Source organism: Buceros rhinoceros, unplaced genomic scaffold (assembly GCF_000710305.1).
Source record: "Buceros rhinoceros silvestris isolate BGI_N320 unplaced genomic scaffold, ASM71030v1 scaffold33987, whole genome shotgun sequence".
In the NCBI taxonomy this organism is placed as follows: Eukaryota; Metazoa; Chordata; class Aves; order Bucerotiformes; family Bucerotidae; genus Buceros; species Buceros rhinoceros.
The window spans coordinates 1-18,769 of NW_010423374.1; the positions used below are offsets into that span (position 1 = coordinate 1).

The window sequence follows — 18,769 nt, forward strand, 5'->3', positions numbered from 1 at the left end:
GCTGCAGCGGACGGAGGCCTGCCGAGATGCGGCGGTGCCCGGAGCGGCCCCGCAGGCGCTCGGCTCTGGCTGGCCTTTCGCCGGGGATTCCCGCCTTGGGCCGTGGATCGGTCGGGGTATTCGTGACTGAGTCCCGGCAGATTGCAGTGGTAGAGCGGAAAGCGTCCAGATATTGTGCGGTTATGGTGTATTTCATGCTGTTACGATCCCTCTGTGCTTTAAGAATGAGCCTTACACCGTTTGGGTTTGCTTTTCAGTTCTTTGTTTTCCCTTTTCTCTTTTTAGGGTTGGTAAAGTTTCAGCCATCCCTCTGGCCTTGGGATTCAGTAAGGAACAACTTAAGAAGCGCCTTGACTGAGATGTGTGTGTTGTATGATGTTCTTAGCATTGTCAAGGATAAAAAGTTCATGACTCTAGATCCAGTTGTGCAGGATCCCCTTCCTCCCAAACAGGTATATTGTACCTAGTTGTCTAGTTTGTATGGTTTGATAATAAAGATTTTATTTTCTGGATCGTTTCATGTTCGATACACACAAGATTTAGTAAAACGTTCCTTGCAATGTGCTGGTGGAATCTTTTATGGGTCGGGGTAAGGCTCGAATGGGAGGGGAGACCAATTTCAAAGGTCTCTGCTGAAGCTGTAAGTCAGAATGCTACTTGTGGCTGTATAATGCTGGTGTGGAAGTAATCCTAAATAGGTTACTGAACATCCAGCAAAACCAAGTTATCAGTCTCTGTCAGTTTCTACTAATAATATTTCTTTGAGAATTAAGGTGCAAGTAGCTTTTTCCTTTTTTTTTTTTCTGTTACTAGAACCCTCAGTTTTTACAGTTGATTTCAAAAAAGAAGTCATTAGCTGGAGCAGCTCAAATTCTGTTGAAAGGTGCAGAAAGATTATCCAAATCGGTTGCAGAGAACCAGGAAAATAAGCGACAAAGAGATTTCAACTCTGAACTGCTAAGACTGAGACAACACTGGAAGCTGAGAAAAGTGGGAGACAAAATTCTTGGTGATCTGAGCTACAGAAGTGCAGGTAAACAGTAGGGTCTTTTGTTTTTCTCAGGAATGAATATCTGTGTTTTATGATTTTTGTTTTGTAACTGGAAAAACAATATTTGTAATAATAACTAATATAATTTGATAAAAGTTTATTGTAATTGTGAGACAGGGTTATTAAAGGAGGAAACTTGTTTTGTTATTAGGAAAAATACCATGCCACCCTCAACTTAGAAGGTGGTTTTAAAGGCTAACTGAAGGATTCTAAAGATCTGTAAGATCTTTAGATCTAAAGATTGCTTTATGGAAGCAGTGCTGCATTGATAATGTAGTTGGTCAGTTGACAAGCAGACTTTGTAAATCTTCGGCTTTTATCTACATTTGGTCTGTAAAGCATTTTAAAAAACCTGAGGAATATGCTGCGTTTTCCTCTGAGCAAAGCTCACAGAATCATAGAATATCTCAGGTTGGAAGGGGCTTGTAAGGATCATCACGTCTCACTCCCTGCTCCTCAGAGGACTACCTACATCTAAACCATATGACTGAAGAGCATCCACAAAGATAGGTTATACCAAGTATTCCTACGCTTATGATGAGAGTGTGCGTTACGTCATGGGTGACAGTAAGAGAGGAGACCCAGCCCAGAGTTCTGGAGCCAGTTCTGGAGTGAAAAGTGAATACAGAACCTCATGAAACTTAGGGTGTAGATACAAAGCAGGCGTCTGAACTGGTTACGTGGGGCTCCTCCGTCATCGGCGAAGGAGGAGAAGGACAAATTTAGGGTTATTCATGCTGAAGAAGCTGTAGATGTAACCCAGGATATGTCTTTTTTTTTTTTTTTTTAAGAGTATTCTAAACTAGATGAACTGTAAAAGGGATGCAGGTAGGGCAGATGTAGGCATCTGTTTTTATCAGTCCCACCTGTATGACTGGCTGTACAGTTGTTTTTTACAGACAGAACTTTGTCATAGTTTTAAGACTCCAAACAGCAGCAGCACTCCTTTAAATGAGTAAGGGTGCTGCTGCGCCTTAAGCCACTTGCTTACAAAACCTCAGGCAGTTACTTTCTCTGATTTTAACAAAATACCTTTTTTTTCCTCCTCCTCTACATCTATGGACACCATTTTGAAACACTGTTAGTTTTGTCCCATAATTATTAAATACTACATGCAAAATTACTGTAAAATCTAACACATCACACACTGGAAGACTGAGACTCTGATGTGCAAAAACGAGCTTTCAGATTTACCTGGGTTTTTTTTAGGAAGTCATTAAGAAATTTGAATCAAGCTCAGCCACGGAGGTTTGGCGGCTTAGAAATACCTGTTTTGGGAGAGTATGTATGAACTTCATCGTTTGCAGAAGATTATATATATATGTATGTATGTACGTATAGTGTGTATGTCTTTGTCTGTCCTTTCTTAGGCTCTCTTTTTCCTCATCATGGCACATTTGAGGTGATAAAGAACACTGACATTGACCTGGATAAAAAGATACCTGAGGATTACTGTCCATTGGATGTGCAAATCCCAAGTGATTTAGAGGGATCTGCCTATATCAAGGTTTGCCAGAGAAACATCACTAACGTAGCGTGGGTATTGTTTTGGTATTTATATGCTTGCAATAAAGAAGAAACATCAACTAACATTCTCTTTTGCTTAGGTTTCTATTCAGAAACAAGCTCCAGACATTGGTGACATTGGGACAGTCAATCTCTTTAAAAGACCCATGCCAAAAACAAAACCAGGTACAGCCAGCTATACGTTGTTTTTTGAGCGTGTTCTCAAGACATGGGTTTGCATATGATGTTTGAAAATTTTAGCACGTAGCTTGAAAGAAGAGTGAATGAGAATATTCAAACTGAAATTTTTCTGTGTAGGTGCTGCTTGGGCTTTGGAAACGTGATGCTTTCGAAGCATACTCCTTCAGTTCTTCATATGTGTTTACTCAGTTCCAGAAACAAAATTGCTAGGGTTGTATTTTAAGTGTTCTGGAGCACCTTTAGTTAGTCACTAAGAGTTTGAGCACATAACTGAAAGCAAACCAAGGTGGTGTGTTTCAGCCAGTTACATCCCATTAGTTCAGCTGAACTCAGTGACTGACTGTTCACTCTTAACTTTGCCCAAAATGAATCCTTCTGTTTGTGGCTTGGTTGTTTTCACTGGATCTGAAGCTGTGCTGCCAGTATATGCATTGATTACCAACAGGTCACCTGGCAGATAATAGCTTGATTCATTTGATATGTGGCAGTATGCGAAGCTGTAAACCTTTGTGCCATCCTTTACTCTTCAGGATTAAAAAACACTGGCAGGATTTTATTCCACAGTGGTCTGTCACACAGACGCTTGTGCTGGCTTGAGTGTCGTAGGCAGGATGCTGTACTGTGTAGGTGCTTCAGGGTACGGTATAGAGCCTGCCTGCTTACTCAGAATCTTCCAAGAATTTTGGAACTATAAATTCTGTGAAAGCTCATACATGAACTTTATATTGAACCACGAAATAATATTGAGTGAATTTAATAAAGCTAGAAGTGTCACTGAAAGAAAATCGCAACTTAAGAAGCAGAGGTTGGTAAGCAGGGTTCCCAGAAGCCCTGGGAATGTAATGGAGGGAGTTCAGGAGGGAGCTGCATTTCACAGTATACCTGTATGTAAAATCGAAGCGAAGTGTATTAGTGTTATTTTAAAGAGCTCGCTCAACAGACAGAATTCTGAAAATACTCAGCTTGGGTAGGAGATGCTGACTGCCTCATCTTAGTGAATTACTCACAGCACAGTATCTGGTACCTAAACAAAAAGGAGGCTTCTCTTTACTCTTTCTTCTACAAATATCGTTTTATATTTTTCAGGTTCTCCACACTGGCAGACGAAGTTGGAGACTGCACAAAATGTTCTCTTGTGTAAAGAAATTTTTGCCCAGCTGTCACGAGAAGCTGTTCAAATTAAATCACAAATTCCTCACATTGTTGTGAAAAATCAGATAATCTCCCAGCCTTTCCCAGGTAGGAAACTCTTTAAGCCTTCTTAACCTATGATTATTTGCTTAAACATGAACTGAAATTCTGATGAATGTGACTTTTTTTAATACTCCGTTCTTGGAAAAAAAATCTTGTTTTCAAAAGTTTTGAAAACCAGTTTCCCAGAGTTTTAATTTTGTGCGTCAATTATAGTAACATCCAACCAGCGCACTTAAGCTTCTAATTTACACATATTTTATTGTGTGGATTTTGGATTGGTTTTCTTCGTGTTTTTTGACAGTAGCACTCAAAGCTGTCAACTGTAATGCCGTGTGCACGTTGCAGTTCGGAGCTCTGCCTAAGTCACTGCTCCCAGAGTGCACGTGGGTGAAATTTAAGACTCGAGTTAACAGATCTTCCAGAGAAGAACGGAGGCTAATACTCTTCAGTGAGGGTAATTAAACAGCGTGAAGATGGCCCAGAGTCGGCTGGTGAATCCCCTCTTCTTACAAGGGGCACACGACTGATTAGATCGTGTGAAGAATATGTTTCTGGATTGTTTAAAATGTGGATGATGGTAAATCATTCCTTCTTTGGGGAAGGAATGGGGTCCTGGGGACTCCCGTTTTCTGTGGGACTGAGTCACAGGAATTGGTGTGAGTTGTACCCATGAGTTAATAGCTGGCCTCTGAACACTTCAGGGAGTGATTAGCAGTCTTACTTGCCCTTGGTGCTGTGCTCTCCAACATCATTCTTTGATTCTCCTCTGATATGGCGAATCCTGCTTGTAAAACCTCTAAAACGTGAAGAACAGCAGTTCTCAATAGCCACCTTGGAAATTGTCGGTGTCCTCATGTTTTTCTTTTTTAAATTGGTTTTGTGCAGGTTTGCAGTTGTCTATTTCTCTGTGTCACTCTTCCAATGACAAAAAATCACAGAAGTCTGCTTCTGAAAAACAGAACCCAGAAGATCATCTCTATGTTCTGGAACATAATTTGCATCAGCTTATCAGAGAGGTAATGCCTTTATGCCGAGTACTGAGGAGTTCCTGGGCTTTTGTTCAGTCCGTAGGTAGTGTGTGGCGCTGCTGGAACAGCGGAGTGCCACTAGAGGCCAGCCGCTTCCTGTCCGTTAGCGTAAGGCGACCTACCGCGCCTTTCTGGTGTCTGTAGGTGGGTAGGGAGTTCCAGTTAAAGCCTCCGTGGAATGCTAGTTCTTTACTTATCCTCAGGCCCGGCTGCTCACTTCACAAAAGCCGTGCAAGGTTTTTCCAGTACAGCTCATCAGTCCCCTGTTTTTCTTTGTGTCTAATTAGTGCTTGGCAAGTATTTTAAATGAGCATCTGTTCAGACCATACTCCCAGGAGGAAAGAACAATCAATTACCATATGAACTTCACTTCTTTTGAGGTCCACTTCTCTCCTTCAGTGTTCTTGTGTAGTCTAGCAGAAGGACCTGGGGTAGAAGGTTGCAGCTGCCTCCATCCAGGAAAGGAGCACAATTACAGATACCGAAGCAGTTGTGAAACTGTGTTCCAGAGAGTTCGTCTCCTTAGAGCATGGCTGTGGAAGTCATGCACTTGTGTGGAATAGTGCAGTGTTCTAAACACTGAACTGGGTTTCGTGAAGCTTTAGCGCAGTGTCCAGCTCTGTTGTGAATTTCCTTTCTTGACTTTGAACAGGTGCCAAATCCTTTTGTACCTCAATTTTTTTATCTCTGAAGTACTTTTTACCATTCTGCCTGTCTCCAGGGATGTATACAAGATTAGGAGCTACTGCTATACTACCAAATTTTTGTTAGCTAGCATCTTTTTATAAAATTAACTTTACATAAGGTTTTAAAGCCCTGCATAAACAGGGAAGGCAAAGTAGGAGTGTAGTGCTGGCTTTAAAGTGCTGGCAAGTTTATAAAGTTGCACTTTTCGGAAGTACGTACACTTAAACCTGATGTGAAGCAGCATATTGTGTACGAGTATTATTTCTTGCAGATATGTTATTTGATTGCTTCCTTGTGTAACATCTGCTCTTTGTCGCAGTGTCACAAGCAAACCCTGAGTTCAACAGTAATGCCACATCCAGCTAGTGCACCTTTTGGCCATAAGAGAATGAGGCTTGCAGGACCCCAGGCTTTTGATAAAAATGATATCAGTTCTTTACAGTCGAATGAAGGACTTCTGGAAAAGATAATAAAGCAGGCAAAACACATCTTTTTGAGACGCAGGTAGGTCACAAGCTATTCTTGTTAAAGTGACAATAAAATGTGCCATTATGTGGAATGCAATTGATCTTTTTTTGGTGTTCTTAAAACTAGCAGCTTTTTCCTTCACTGTTAAAATAGTCTTTATTTTTAAGTACTAAGAAACAGTAACGTATCATGAAATATGAGCAAACAACACTCAAGTAAAAAAGAAGTCAGATTTCTTCAAGATCTCTGTGACAGTTCTGTCATAGGCTGCTGGTAGTTGTCCCTACAGTTCTTAAACTGCATAAATCTTCTGTAGTATTCTTTGCTGCGCAGTAGTTTACAGCTAAGTAATACCACTTCAGTACTGCTGCAGAATATATGTGAAATGTACAGAGTAAACAGCAGCAGAATGTTAGCAGCAGAGTGGTGCTGAAACAGAACTTTGATCCACGTGGTTGTGTTAAATTTGCCTTTTTTTTCCCCCTCTGGTGTGCCACAAAAAATAACCCCCAAACTAATAATCTACTCATTTCCTTTTAACAAGATAACAGCACAACTCTAGATTATTGCACGTGGAATATGTCTTTATCTTCTAGAACTGCTCGAACCATTGACAGTCTGGCTAGTCGTATTGAGGATCCTCAGATTCAGGCCCACTGGTCCAATATAAATGATGTTTATGAATCCAGTGTTAAAGTTCTAATAACTTCTCAAGGATACGAACAGATATGCAAGTAAGTGTGAAAACACATGTATCTTTCTAGTTGTAGAAGCATGCAGCAACGGCAGAGTGTATTCAAGCTGAGTTTTACAGGTTTAGATTATCTTCATACAGACAAGCAGGAGCCCATCATTTGTGTGTTTGTTTTCCTGAGTTGTGAGGGGAACAGCCACCCTAGGAAAACTCTTCACCCACTTTACACTTTAATTAAGAAACTTAGTAAGCTGTAAACTAGCACAGTTTCCTTTCAGACAAGGAATTGAAGATCAGAGTGGACCTTTAAGGGGAGAATTACTTTGGATGGAGATGGCTGAATATGAAGTATCATCGTATGTTCTGGATTCTAAACTTCCAGTCTGGCCGTGTGCTCTAGTCAGTGCTCAGTCTTGGCTTGGTTGCATAGGTACTGAGACGTGGAACTTACCTAATTCCTGCTATTAGCTGTGCACATTGTCATCAAGTAAGAGATTCCATGTTCCAGAAATTAACGCCTGCATGCTGACCAGCAGCCAATTAACTGGTGTGTTGGTAGTGGATGACCCAGTTGTTTTTTTCATTTTGAGCCGTCCTCTGGCTGTGTCTGCAGTGTGGAGCAGGCCACGGTCTTCGGTGCAATTTGCGGTCTCAGTTCCAGAGTACTTCTGCTGCTCAAGTCTTGGCTATAGGATAGGACAGGCCCCGAGTACACACCATTTCCCCCTTCACCTCTAGAAGGAAACTTGAGTGCAGCGCTCGGGAGGAGGCTGTGAGGCACCTCAGGAGATTCCTTGACCTGAACAAGCAGTGGGCCGGGTCTGGAAACATGCCACAGAATGTGTCCCCTGCAGTATGGAGGGAGCTGTTGTGGTGGGTAATGAAACTGCAGTGTTTGGAGTTGCTGTCATATTCCGTAGGCTTCACACCATCCTCACCTTGAGTCCCTGTCAATGAGTGGCAGGGATTCTCCGTTCTTAGTTTCCTGTTTTCCTAAGTGTTGTAATGAATTTTGAATAAATAAACATCTTGTCTTCAAAGATCCATTCAACTACAGCTGAACATCGGAGTTGAACAGATCAGAGTTGTGCACAGAGATGGAAGAGTTATTACGTTGTCCCATCAAGAGCAAGAACTGCAGGATTTCCTTTTGTCACAGGTAGATTTGTACACATTATTCTTCCCTTTCTTGTGGTGCTTGGGAAACAGAAGTTGTTAGAATCTTACCTTTATGCATAAAATGTTACAAAACTTCAAATAAAGATAGTGAAAATAGGAAGGTGGATAACTGAGATTTCCAGTATGTTTGTATAGTAACTTTAGCAACTGGTGCTAAAATACAATGCCAGTTTTTACTAAGGTCAGTAGTAATAATTTTTTTCTCTTCTGTTAAAAATATGTTTCTTTATGCTACTCATTGTGGGAGCACTAAGATTTTTGCTTACTTCAGACAAGTTGGTGTGAGTCATAGCAGACAATAAGGTATTCAGTATACGAAACTTAGTGTAACCAAGTCCTGTCTAGAGTAGAGATCTTGATGAGACCACAATTACAGTCATTTCAATATTGTCTTGTTAATGCTCACTTTGCCTCAGCCATTATTAAAACAGCTGATACTTGAATGAACTGTGCTTTCTTAATTGCTTAGACCAAGCTGTTGGTTTTATTCAGAAGCCACAGCCTCCCTGCTGTGCATTACGAATAGTCAAATACAGGTCTTAATACAGGTTATTAAACAGTGGTTGGCCTGTTGCAGTTACACGAAACTCCATGACAGGAGACACGTTGAAACAGGTTCTGCTGAGGATTATCTCTTTCTGGTCAAGTGTTTTCAGACTTGTTCACAGAGAACTGCTCAACAGTGCTGGATACTTCCTTGTTACAAGTGTTTAGTCTTAATACAGGAAAACATTTGCATTAAAACTTCTAAGCTGGTAAAGCTCAGTGCTTAGACTTGAGCCTTACTGGAGATAACCGTGCATTGGAGACCTTCAACTCCTTGAGACCTAGATAATGGTTTTTCAAAACTGAAAGCAGTATTTAAAGAAAATGCATAAGCCCATATACTTAAGAAAAATTCATCTAACTGCATAGTGTGCTTAATCTAGTGGTCTCCTCTGTCTGCAAAGGAACTAGTCTAAATTCAAATAACACAAAACTCCTCTAGCACTTACATAGCATATATGTTAAAAAAACATTCCTGCAGAACTAGAGAACTTATAAGACAAAATCACTTTTACAAATAACTACTGTACAGCAGAAGGAAAAACCCCTGGTAAAACCAATAAGCAATCCTTTCTGTGGTATGCAAATATTAAGCAGAATATGAACCTCTTATTATCTTTCAGATGTCACAGCACCAAGTACACGCAGTTCAGCAGCTCGCAAAAGTTATGGGGTGGCATGTGCTGAGTTTCAGTAATCACGTTGGTCTGGGGCCGGTGGAGAGTATTGGCAATGCATCAGCAATAACTGTAGCATCACCCAATGGAGACTATGCAATTTCAGGTACTGTTTTCTATTGCAATTGTATGGAAAATCTTAGAATTCTTAAGGGAATTCTACAAGCTTTGTAAGTCTCTTTCGAGATAGTCTCTAGACTTTTATAGAATAATGTCTAGAAACAATCTATTTTGTGTATGGAATTGACACCTAAATGGAATCAGTACTTTGCCCAGTAAGCCACTTAATATAAACCTGATCTAATTTACGCAGGCCTGAAAATATTTCTTAGAATTTCTTAGTATTTCTAGAATTAGCATAGAAAAATCAGATTACAGAAACCATCAAGATCCTGCATGGATCACAACTCTGGACTTAACAAGAACAGTTTGGTCTCTTCAGGGACCATGCAGGAATCCTATGGCCTACTGTCCTGTGGGAACAAGAGATGAGGGTTCCAAGAGAACTGAAGGATCACCTCTTTCAGGCTCAAGAATGGTCATTCCTGTGTGCAGGAAGTTGCACAAAGGAGATAGAAGATCTGTGAGGATAAACAGGGAGCTCATGACTAAACTCATGACATAGAGAGGAAGCTGTAAGAGCTCATAAGCACAATGAGTTGACCTGGGAGGATGATAGAGAGACTGTCCAAGCGTTCATTGACAGGGATAGGAAAGCTAAAGCCCATCTGTGGTTGAGTCTGGTGAGGGACATACAGGACAAGAAGAATTTCAACAGGCATGTTAGCAGCAGAAGGAAGAACAGGGAAAATGTGGGCCTGCTGTTACATGAGGAGAGAGCCTGGTGGCACAGGACATGGAGAAGGCCAAGGTATCATTGCTTTTTTTTTTGCTTTAGTCTTAAGACTGGCCCTCGGGAATCCTAGGTCCCTGAGAACCCATAGGAAATTCTGGAGCTAAGAACTTGGCCTTAGTAAAGGAGAATGAAGTTGGAGAACGTGTGAACAAACTAGACATACGTGAGTTCACAGGAGCAGGTAGGATGTATCCATGAGTGCTGAGGGAGCTGGCAGATCATCTTGATCATCTCTGAAAGGTTGTGGTGATCAGAAGGGGTCCCAGAGGAATGGAGTAAGGCAGATGTCACATCCTATATTCAAGAAGGACAGTCTGGGACACTACAGTCTGGTCAGTCTCATTGCAGTTATTGGGAGGATGAGGCAAAAAAACAGTCCCAGAAAGTTACCAAACATACAGAGGAGAAGAATGTGGTGGGGAACAGCCAGCATCAATTTATGAAGGAAAGATTATGTTCAGTCAGCCCGATTGTCATACCTTTGTAGAAGGCTAGCCTGGTAGGTGGAGGGGAAGCCAAGTGTTACCTCCCTAACTACTTATTTAAAAAAAACAACACGCACCACCACCCCTCCACCAATTGTGCAGGATTTCCTGAGTGACTTAATTCTTCTGTCCGCTTGAGAGAAATCCACTAGAAACTGAATGATGGGGAATATATCCAAGGTAAGAATTCGCAAAAAACCTTCCTGGTATCATTAGGGAAAAATAAATGCATTTGTGAGGTGTTCCTGTGGGGGTTTTTTGTCAAATGTTTCTCTGGTTTGCTTTAACAAAGAACATACAGTGCTAAAGCAACAAAAACTGTAGAGAAGTGGAAGATGAGAGAGAAAATTCAAAGATAAAAATAAAGTGAGGTAATTTCCCTTGTTTGGTTTTGGTGTGTTTGGAACTGAGTAGCAATTATGTATAGCATACATGAGGAAGGATATTTAATACGAGGAATTCCTTCAGTGCAAAAATGCTCATACAAATCTCTGTTCTTCACAGTACGTAATGGTCCCGAAAGTGGCAGCAAAGTTATGGTTCAGTTTCCACGGAGTCACTGCAAGGATCTCCCCAAAGGTGATGTACTGCAAGACAACAAGTGGAATCATCTTCGAGGGCCGTTCAAGGAAGTGCAGTGGAATAAAATGGAAGGGCGTAATTTTGTGTACAAAATGGAACTCCTCATGGCCGCCCTAACTCCATGCTGATCATCCATCAGCCTCTCCATGGGGGCTTTGGATCACCGCTGTGCTGCGAACGATCACTGCCCATGCAGCAAAGGGAAAGGGAAGCCATGGGGCAATACCAGGAAGCCAAACCAAACTCATATCCTGTACAGATATGTCCATTGTAGTGTTTGTAACAAAACTTTTTTTCAATGACGTACAAAATACAACTTTTTGAAAATGTTCCTTTCAGCTCTGTCTTTGCAGGTTGCTCTAGCTAGAGTAACATAGCTGAGTAATTAATGTATTTTTCTTCTACAAAATTAATTTCAGTAGTCCTTTGCTACAGGAAAGATGTCTGCATTCCCTTTCCCCTCGTGCCCCTCAATAGATCTTTACAGGTATTTCTGAAAGATGAAAATTACCAGAATTGAGTCAGGCTGTCGATAAGCTTTGTAGTGGCTTATGCCACAGGCAGTGGCTGTCACTGTGGAAGCTGGTGGACTCGTTTGATGAGAAGTGGGAAAGAGGAGAAGCAGAGCTGCCATGTCGAGAATCGAGGCTATACAAGAATCAAGGAACGGTCTTCACTGTGTGACGTTCCTGAGTTGGAGTTTGTACATTGAGGTGATTTCTATGTTTGTTTTTGAGAAATTAACTTAGCGATTTGAGAGTGTTCTGAAGTCACAGCTTGTGGCAAACATCTTTGCTCTCTGATGGCTACAGATCAGTCTGTGTGGTGGTGCTTATTTTGCTTGTGTGTTCTGTCCTTGGTTTTGAAAGGCTGTAGAAGAAAGGGTCTTTCTCCGATTGCAAAATTCTGACAGCTTGAGTTTGTGGGTGACTTGTGCAAATTCATGTCTGGATAGAAGCAGGTAACTCATGCTGCAGACCTTGGATCTCCACACTTGTGCTGTTCTTGATTTTTTTTATTTTTTATTTTTTTTTGCACTGTTCCTGATAAATCATCCAGGGAAACAATAAAATCTTCCCGAAGATCATGAATCCTGAAGATTTTGGATCCTTTTAAAATAAAAAAGTCATGTTTTTGTCTTCTTTGGTTGTAAGTGTGGCCTTTTTGAAGCGTCTAGTAAGTTGGTGCACAGTGTTTTTCTTTTGTTCAGTAAATAATTGCTAAAGGACTTTTTGAAACCAGTCTGAATGTCCATACTGTGTGTTACGAGGTGGGTGTATATATGTGTATATATACATGAGAACTTCTTGCACATAGAACACGTGTGAATTGGACTTCATACTTACATGGAGACAGTTGTTACTCTGCTGTGTTCTCGAGCAGGGAAGAGGAGCTGCCCAGTCTGTTGTACCCAGCTATTGTACTTAGTGTTGGTGTTTGCCGGTGTAGAACATCTTGTTATTTCACTCCCTTGAAGTACTTGCCACTGTGCAACTGCGCTATAAGGGAGAAAGGGTTTTCCTTTCAGGGTCTGATGAGTTACCCAAGACAACTTAATGCAAAAATACTAGTTGAAAATAAATATCTTGATCTTGAAAGATGGATGAACCTTATGCAACACCTGTGGTGGCAGGTCCTGTGCTGCTTGGTTAGCAGACCCTGTATGGTGACAGGCAGAGAGGGAAAACCTTGGTGAACGGTTCAGCCAACAGCCTGATGCATCCGTTTGTGCACTAGATTATATGAGGCTGATTTGACTTTTGGCAAAGCAACAAATCTTCTCTTACTAATAAATACAAGATAAGCGTATGAAACTTGAACGTCTTCACACTTCACTCCTCTTAACCTAAACTGACAGGTCTGCTTCTACAGCTGGCCTTTTTGTCAAGCTCTTCATTACCAAGGAACAGGATCACGGTGGAGCTATTAGGATCTCATGGTTGCTGCATTTGTCCCCTTCTGAAAAGAAACAAGGGATGCAAGAGGGCTTATCTTGTGTTGCGGAAGTGCAAGCACTGCACATTAGCAGTGAAGACATTTGTTAAGAATTCCAGGTCTAGCTGAAAAAAAAAAAAATTAAAAAATTATTAGGGACCTGGAGAGTCTGTCATAGAGTTGAATACACAAGGATTCTGTATTTTAGTGGAAAACAGAGTGATTAGGCTTCTAAGAGAGGGACAGTCTTGAAATTCTTGGTAGTGCATCTTTGAACATGAAATGAAGATATTAGTAGATGATTAAGACCTTTATAATTGATTGCCAAACCAATCCTGTGAACTTGGGCGTCTCTTTAATTAAAGTTTGAATGCAAAAAAGCATTAATCCCTTTGATCACTGGGAGTGCTCTAAATATTTGCTGCTGTTCTGCATGGAGTAAGGATACCTATTAGCTTCTAAACATCTGCTTTGACAGCTTGCCATAAAACTTCAGCCACTTCAGGAACCTCCAGTAGCAAGAAACTGCTATAGACAGCTCAGCCTCACATTCTGTATCTCAAACATTACTGACATTAATAACGCAGGTTGACAAACACCAATTTCAGAAAATGAATATTTCATAAGGGATGCTTCCTATGTAGAGCGAGCATGTTCTGGGTAAAATCTGTGGGTGAGGAACCATCTATAAGGAAAGGTCTGCATGTGTTAACAGCACTCTGTGTACTCACTGAATGTTATTGGAATCCCCACTGTCCATTTAGGATATTACTACCTAAAAGTGAGGTTGGCAGCACTGTCAGTAGCCACAGATGGGTGCCTGGAGTTGCTGTAGCTTTAGCCCAGCTGAGAGAGGTAGAACCGTGCTAGCTGGAAACTGCTTAATGGTGCATATAAATGAAGAATTTTAAGTGGTCATTTCCTACTTTCCTCCCAGCTTTCAAGTACTGTAGTTTAAAAGTATAAGTGATCTCTACAGTTACAGCAGTGCATCCAAGTGGTCATTCGTGCCCTTACACATCCTGACTTTTCCTCTGGCAGTTAGAGTATTCAAGTCAAGGTTGGCAGGTAACCTCTCAGGGGTAAGCTGCACTTGCCATACTTTCTAAGTCAGTCTGGCAGAGCACCTGGTATATGCTCGGCCTCATGAATGACTTCGCATTCAAATTCTAAGATTTACGGATTTTCAAAAAAATCTGGAATATATTAAAAAAGAAACAGAATAAAAATTAATAATGTTTTCCATATGCTATATGGATACTTTACAAAGTACTTCCAAGCTTGGTGATGAAGACAGACACACAACTTCCTCTGTATTGTCAAAGCTTTCAAAGATACAGAAAACTGGTAATACATTCTTACAGTGAAGAATTAGAACAAATAGTTACTTTGCCAAGCTGTGCTGCAGCTGGGACTTTTAAAATATAAATTTCTCACCTTTTTTGACCTGTTCTCCTAGATGCAGGAAGGATCAACCAGCTGAATCTGGTACCCAAATTTATGAGTGGGTCAGAGGCCCTTCGCACTACAAACAGCCAGTTCAGTCCAGGGATGACTGTTAAACGTATTGTGTACAAGGTGCTTTGGAAAAAGCCTGCTTGGCACCTACCTGCATCGTCAGCCTCTGGTTTTGCAATTCTAACCCATAGTACCTCTGCACCTGAGCAACGTGGTTCCTGAGCAGAGGGGAAGCTCACTCAGCCTGTCCCGACAAGGTTTTTGCAAATGAGCTGAAGCGTGAGAGAGAAGCAGTAGCAGCAGTTTGGCTCTAAAAGCCACATGGCAATCTGCAGACAGACTAGTCCATGGTCTTTCACATTTTCAAAGTTTATTTCACACTGCAAAATTCTTCACGTTACAAAAGGAGGATAATTTGAAGCTCAGTCAGTTTAGTGCTTTCTCACTCACAAAAGCAAGTGTTCCTCCACCCAGCAGATCTGCAGGTGGAAAATTTAAGTGCGATATGCAGATTCAAGAAAACACTTGTTAGGTCACTTCATGTTTTCTTGCAAAAGCAATGTCAGAACCGTATTTGTAAATACTAAATCTCAAAGTAATGCTGTTTTAACTTTTCTTCCCAGATAGACTGTTCACCAGTGGGCTAAGTCTACAAAGGACTCGACGTCTTTCACACTGAAACTGTTTAGTATTTTTCCACCCCACTGGTGTGATGTTTTACCTGACCCCTTTAATCATTATCGACAGCCTCCTCTTCAGTGTCTGTGCATGATTCCTTGTTTAACAACCTTCTCCAGTTATGTCATAAAATGTGTGTTAATATCCTGGGGCAGTGTAAACAGTTGGAAATGCAAGTGGGGGAACTTTGACCGGCTTGACGTTCTTTCAAAATCAGTTTTGTCTCATGGAGAATTACAGTTTGTCGTCATGAAATTCCTTACACCAAAAAGTGGCAGCACAGGTGCAATAAACAGGATTCAATCCTAGTTTTTTTAATATAATACTGTAATTAGACATTAAATGTATTATGCTGAAGTATGCCAGTGGCTGCTCTGTCTGTAACAGGAGACTTGCTGTAGCCAGAATACATGTGTCCTTCAAGACCATCATCATTTCCTTTATGGGCTGATCTTAAAAGCTGGGTCGGCTGGTTGTTTTTAAGAGCGGCAGAGGCTGTAGGTTTATTAATTAGCCACAAAAATGCGTTCGAGCTCAGCATGAAAGCGTACTCTTTTTGACTTTGACCTTGTCTAGCAGAGCCGAAAACTTAACAGGTCAAAACAGCTCCATCAGACTCTGCTGATTTAACGTCCAATTAGTTTGCAAGTCAGGGTGTTTCTACGGTAGTCAAACATTTTACCTTTTAGGTTTCTTCTCGCTTTCTTTGCCAATACTTTCCCCCGAGGTAGAGTTGTTATTTTTTTATGAGACAGTCCTTGGTTAACTGTGAGTTAACCAAGTGGTTAACACTCAATGGTTTCCAGTTCAATCTCTTCAGTTGTACTTGCTGCAAATAAAAGGATATTATTATCGATTGGCAAATGGATTGGAAGGTCAGTGTTCCAATAGCTGATACATCTTGAACTTTTTAATATTAGCTCAAGCTTACTAATCTACAGTTAGATTTTAAATATATCTTTAAAACTATTTGCCAGCATAAAGCGTCCCTCACACTCTTTAAAGTGGTTTCTTCCAATACAAGACTAAAGGCACTATGAAACCTGAAGTCCATAGGGCCAGTCCCTATACATTATTTCATGACTTTAAAGGAGGGCTCTTCACAGGTGGAATTGGGCAGAAGTTAGGTCCCTGCTTTGGATCATGTTCTGGGGGATGATGATGCAAGTCTCCAGAACTGTGGTTTTTCTGAACTCTGTCAAATAACTGTATTCGATTCAGCTCTGTAGGAAGATGGGCTCTATCTGGAGGAAGAGCAGGCTCCAAACAAAAGCCTGTGTATTCTGGCATGATCGGAACATTTTCAGTAGCTACAAAATCTACTGAGCAGTGTATGCACTGTGGAAACAGCAGTAATCCTTAGAGCTGTAGGTGAGCAGCAGAAAGGAAGAGACACCTCAAGCCAAATTAATCTCTTCTTCTGGGTTTTGGAGAGCTGACACAGTCTGGGCCATGAAGCTTAGGATTCTTGAGTATCTGTGTTGGTCTAGTAAAATCCTGATACTTAGGCTGCTTCTTGTAATACAGCAGCTTAAGCAGAACTTGTTAGAGAAGAGACAGACCTTTTCCCCACAGGGCAAGAAACCTCTAGTGGATCTGCACTTAGAAAGGGAGGTAAACACCTGAAATGGTTTGAAGTGGTAAAAGAAACTTCCTATTCCAAGGGTGTGCCCAGAGCTTGAGCCAACGCCCATAGTGTGGCATCTTGATGCCTAGGCCAAGTATCTCTGGCTGTGGCTTGGAAATTTCTTCTCTAATAGGCGAGTGCTCCCTTCAGAGCAGCCCCTGCGTTCCCTTGATCTGCTTTTCATGACTGGTGTCTTTGGTACATTTTAGGAGTCTGCTTTTGATATTAGTGTTCACTGAAGTCTGCAACTGGATCAAACATGATGACAGATGAAAGGGGAGTTTGAGAGGACAGGGAGGTGTACAGACCTCCATGAAGCAAGGAGGGGGCCACTCCCAAGGGCCATCCCCTAGGAGATAGCCTTCTGTTGCAGACCTTGAGATCATTGCTGATGCTCCTGAGTTTTATTCATGTCCATTGATAGAGGGTTATTGCAGCTCTGGCCTCTTCTCCTTAAGTTTTGCAGTTAGCAATGCTGGGAAAAGGTTTGTGGTGTCTGATGGAAAATGTGTAAGGTAAATGTCCTGTGGATCATTCTGCAACTAAATTCCTATTATTCAGCTCGTAAAGAGTTGAACAGGGTAACTGAACTGAGCCCTTCCAGTCAGACTTGCAATCCCTATACCTTGGCTGCATTGTTAGAGAGATACCTGTTAGTTTGTGTGTCGTCTTCTTCTGAAATAGATGCAGAAATTTATTACACAACCACATGAAGCAGATCAAAATGGCAGATACTGCAGCAAGAAATGCAAAGAGAACTGCTACAAAATGTAAATCTTCATAGATAATCTCTGCAGGGAGGACAAAAAAGAAATTAATGTTATAAAATGGATTACGAGCAGATTAATGTTTAAACACAGGGTAAAGCCAAGACCTCCCATCTAGTTTGTACCATAAACGTTGACTATGATGGTGCCGTAGGTGTTGGTTCCATACTCCTCTGTTACAGTGACAAAATAGTAGCCGGCATCTCTCATGCCCACGTTCAGGAGCTGTATAGAGCCATTTTCAAAAGTAGTCACTCTGTCTTTGTAGACTGTGGATATGTTGACATAATTCCCACTCTTCCACTCAACAATCTTGGTGGTGCCCCAGCTTGACACATGCTTCCACTCAACGGTGGCGATGCCTCTGCAAGAGTATTCAACTGAGAGGAGGATGTTCTGTGCCACAGTTGCGTTGATGTTGGGTTGTGCAACAACTAACGATACTCCTCCGGGAGCTGAAAGACAAAGGAGAGTGATGAGTGTGGAGGTGATGGTGCACCAGCCATCCAGGGCAGGCTGGGACCTCTGGGGTGCGATACATCCTACCTGTCTCAGTGGTCTCTTTTAAGAGAGGATGGATTATGCTTTGTGGTTTCTCTTTCTTTTTGCTGACTATAAAAGGAACATATATACTTCGAGACTAAATACACATTTTCAGTAGGTGATAGTCAGGAGAAATGTCTCCACCATAGAGGACAAGTAATTGCTTGTGTTTCAGTGTTTTGATACCCAAGAGGAGAGAGCCTGGAAGAGTTTTTGGTTAAGGGAGCATAACATTTTCTGAAAAATGAGCAATGCTTTTGTAGTCATCGGTAACTGGCTTTCCTTTAAAACCCTGCATTTAAATGGAAAGTTTAATCGCCACGGTCAAGGTAACTAAGGTAATTAATTATATTAATTAATCATAGTGATTAATTACCATCCCCCAAAAGCAAGAACTGTCACAGGCACAAGTATGCAAAGACTTGGCAAGGACTGTGTCTTGTTTTCGGGATGGGTAATCAACGTTTGAGACAACAGCTTTGTGAAGGCAGCCAGTGGGGGTAAGTCGCACCTAATCAAAGGTTCACAGGTTCATGTGAAGTCAGGGATGATTTCCTGGTGATTTTCAGGCAAAAATGCAAGTGACAGAGTATTTAATTCTCACCTA

General features: G+C 41.3%; 2 protein-coding genes across 2 annotated transcripts; one reads left to right on the forward strand and one right to left on the reverse strand.

Moving 5' to 3' along the window:
- The first annotated feature begins 289 nt into the window (after positions 1-289).
- MED17 (mediator complex subunit 17) lies at positions 290-11,501 on the forward strand. The gene is made up of 11 exons (XM_010140399.1): positions 290-452; positions 814-1,033; positions 2,422-2,558; positions 2,659-2,743; positions 3,845-3,997; positions 4,838-4,968; positions 5,987-6,171; positions 6,732-6,869; positions 7,871-7,988; positions 9,178-9,337; positions 11,077-11,501. The coding sequence occupies exons 1-11, from the start codon at positions 360-362 to the stop codon at positions 11,280-11,282; spliced, it is 1,626 nt and encodes a 541-aa protein (XP_010138701.1). The 5' UTR covers positions 290-359; the 3' UTR covers positions 11,283-11,501.
- Positions 11,502-16,010: 4,509 nt separating this feature from the next.
- On the reverse strand, positions 16,011-18,074 carry VSTM5 (V-set and transmembrane domain containing 5; the record flags this gene model as incomplete). Its single annotated transcript, XM_010140400.1, has 3 exons — positions 16,011-16,054; positions 17,503-17,643; positions 17,745-18,074. Coding segments are annotated over 3 exons (515 nt in total), but the record flags the coding sequence as incomplete, so codon positions are not given.
- Positions 18,075-18,769: the final 695 nt, after the last annotated feature.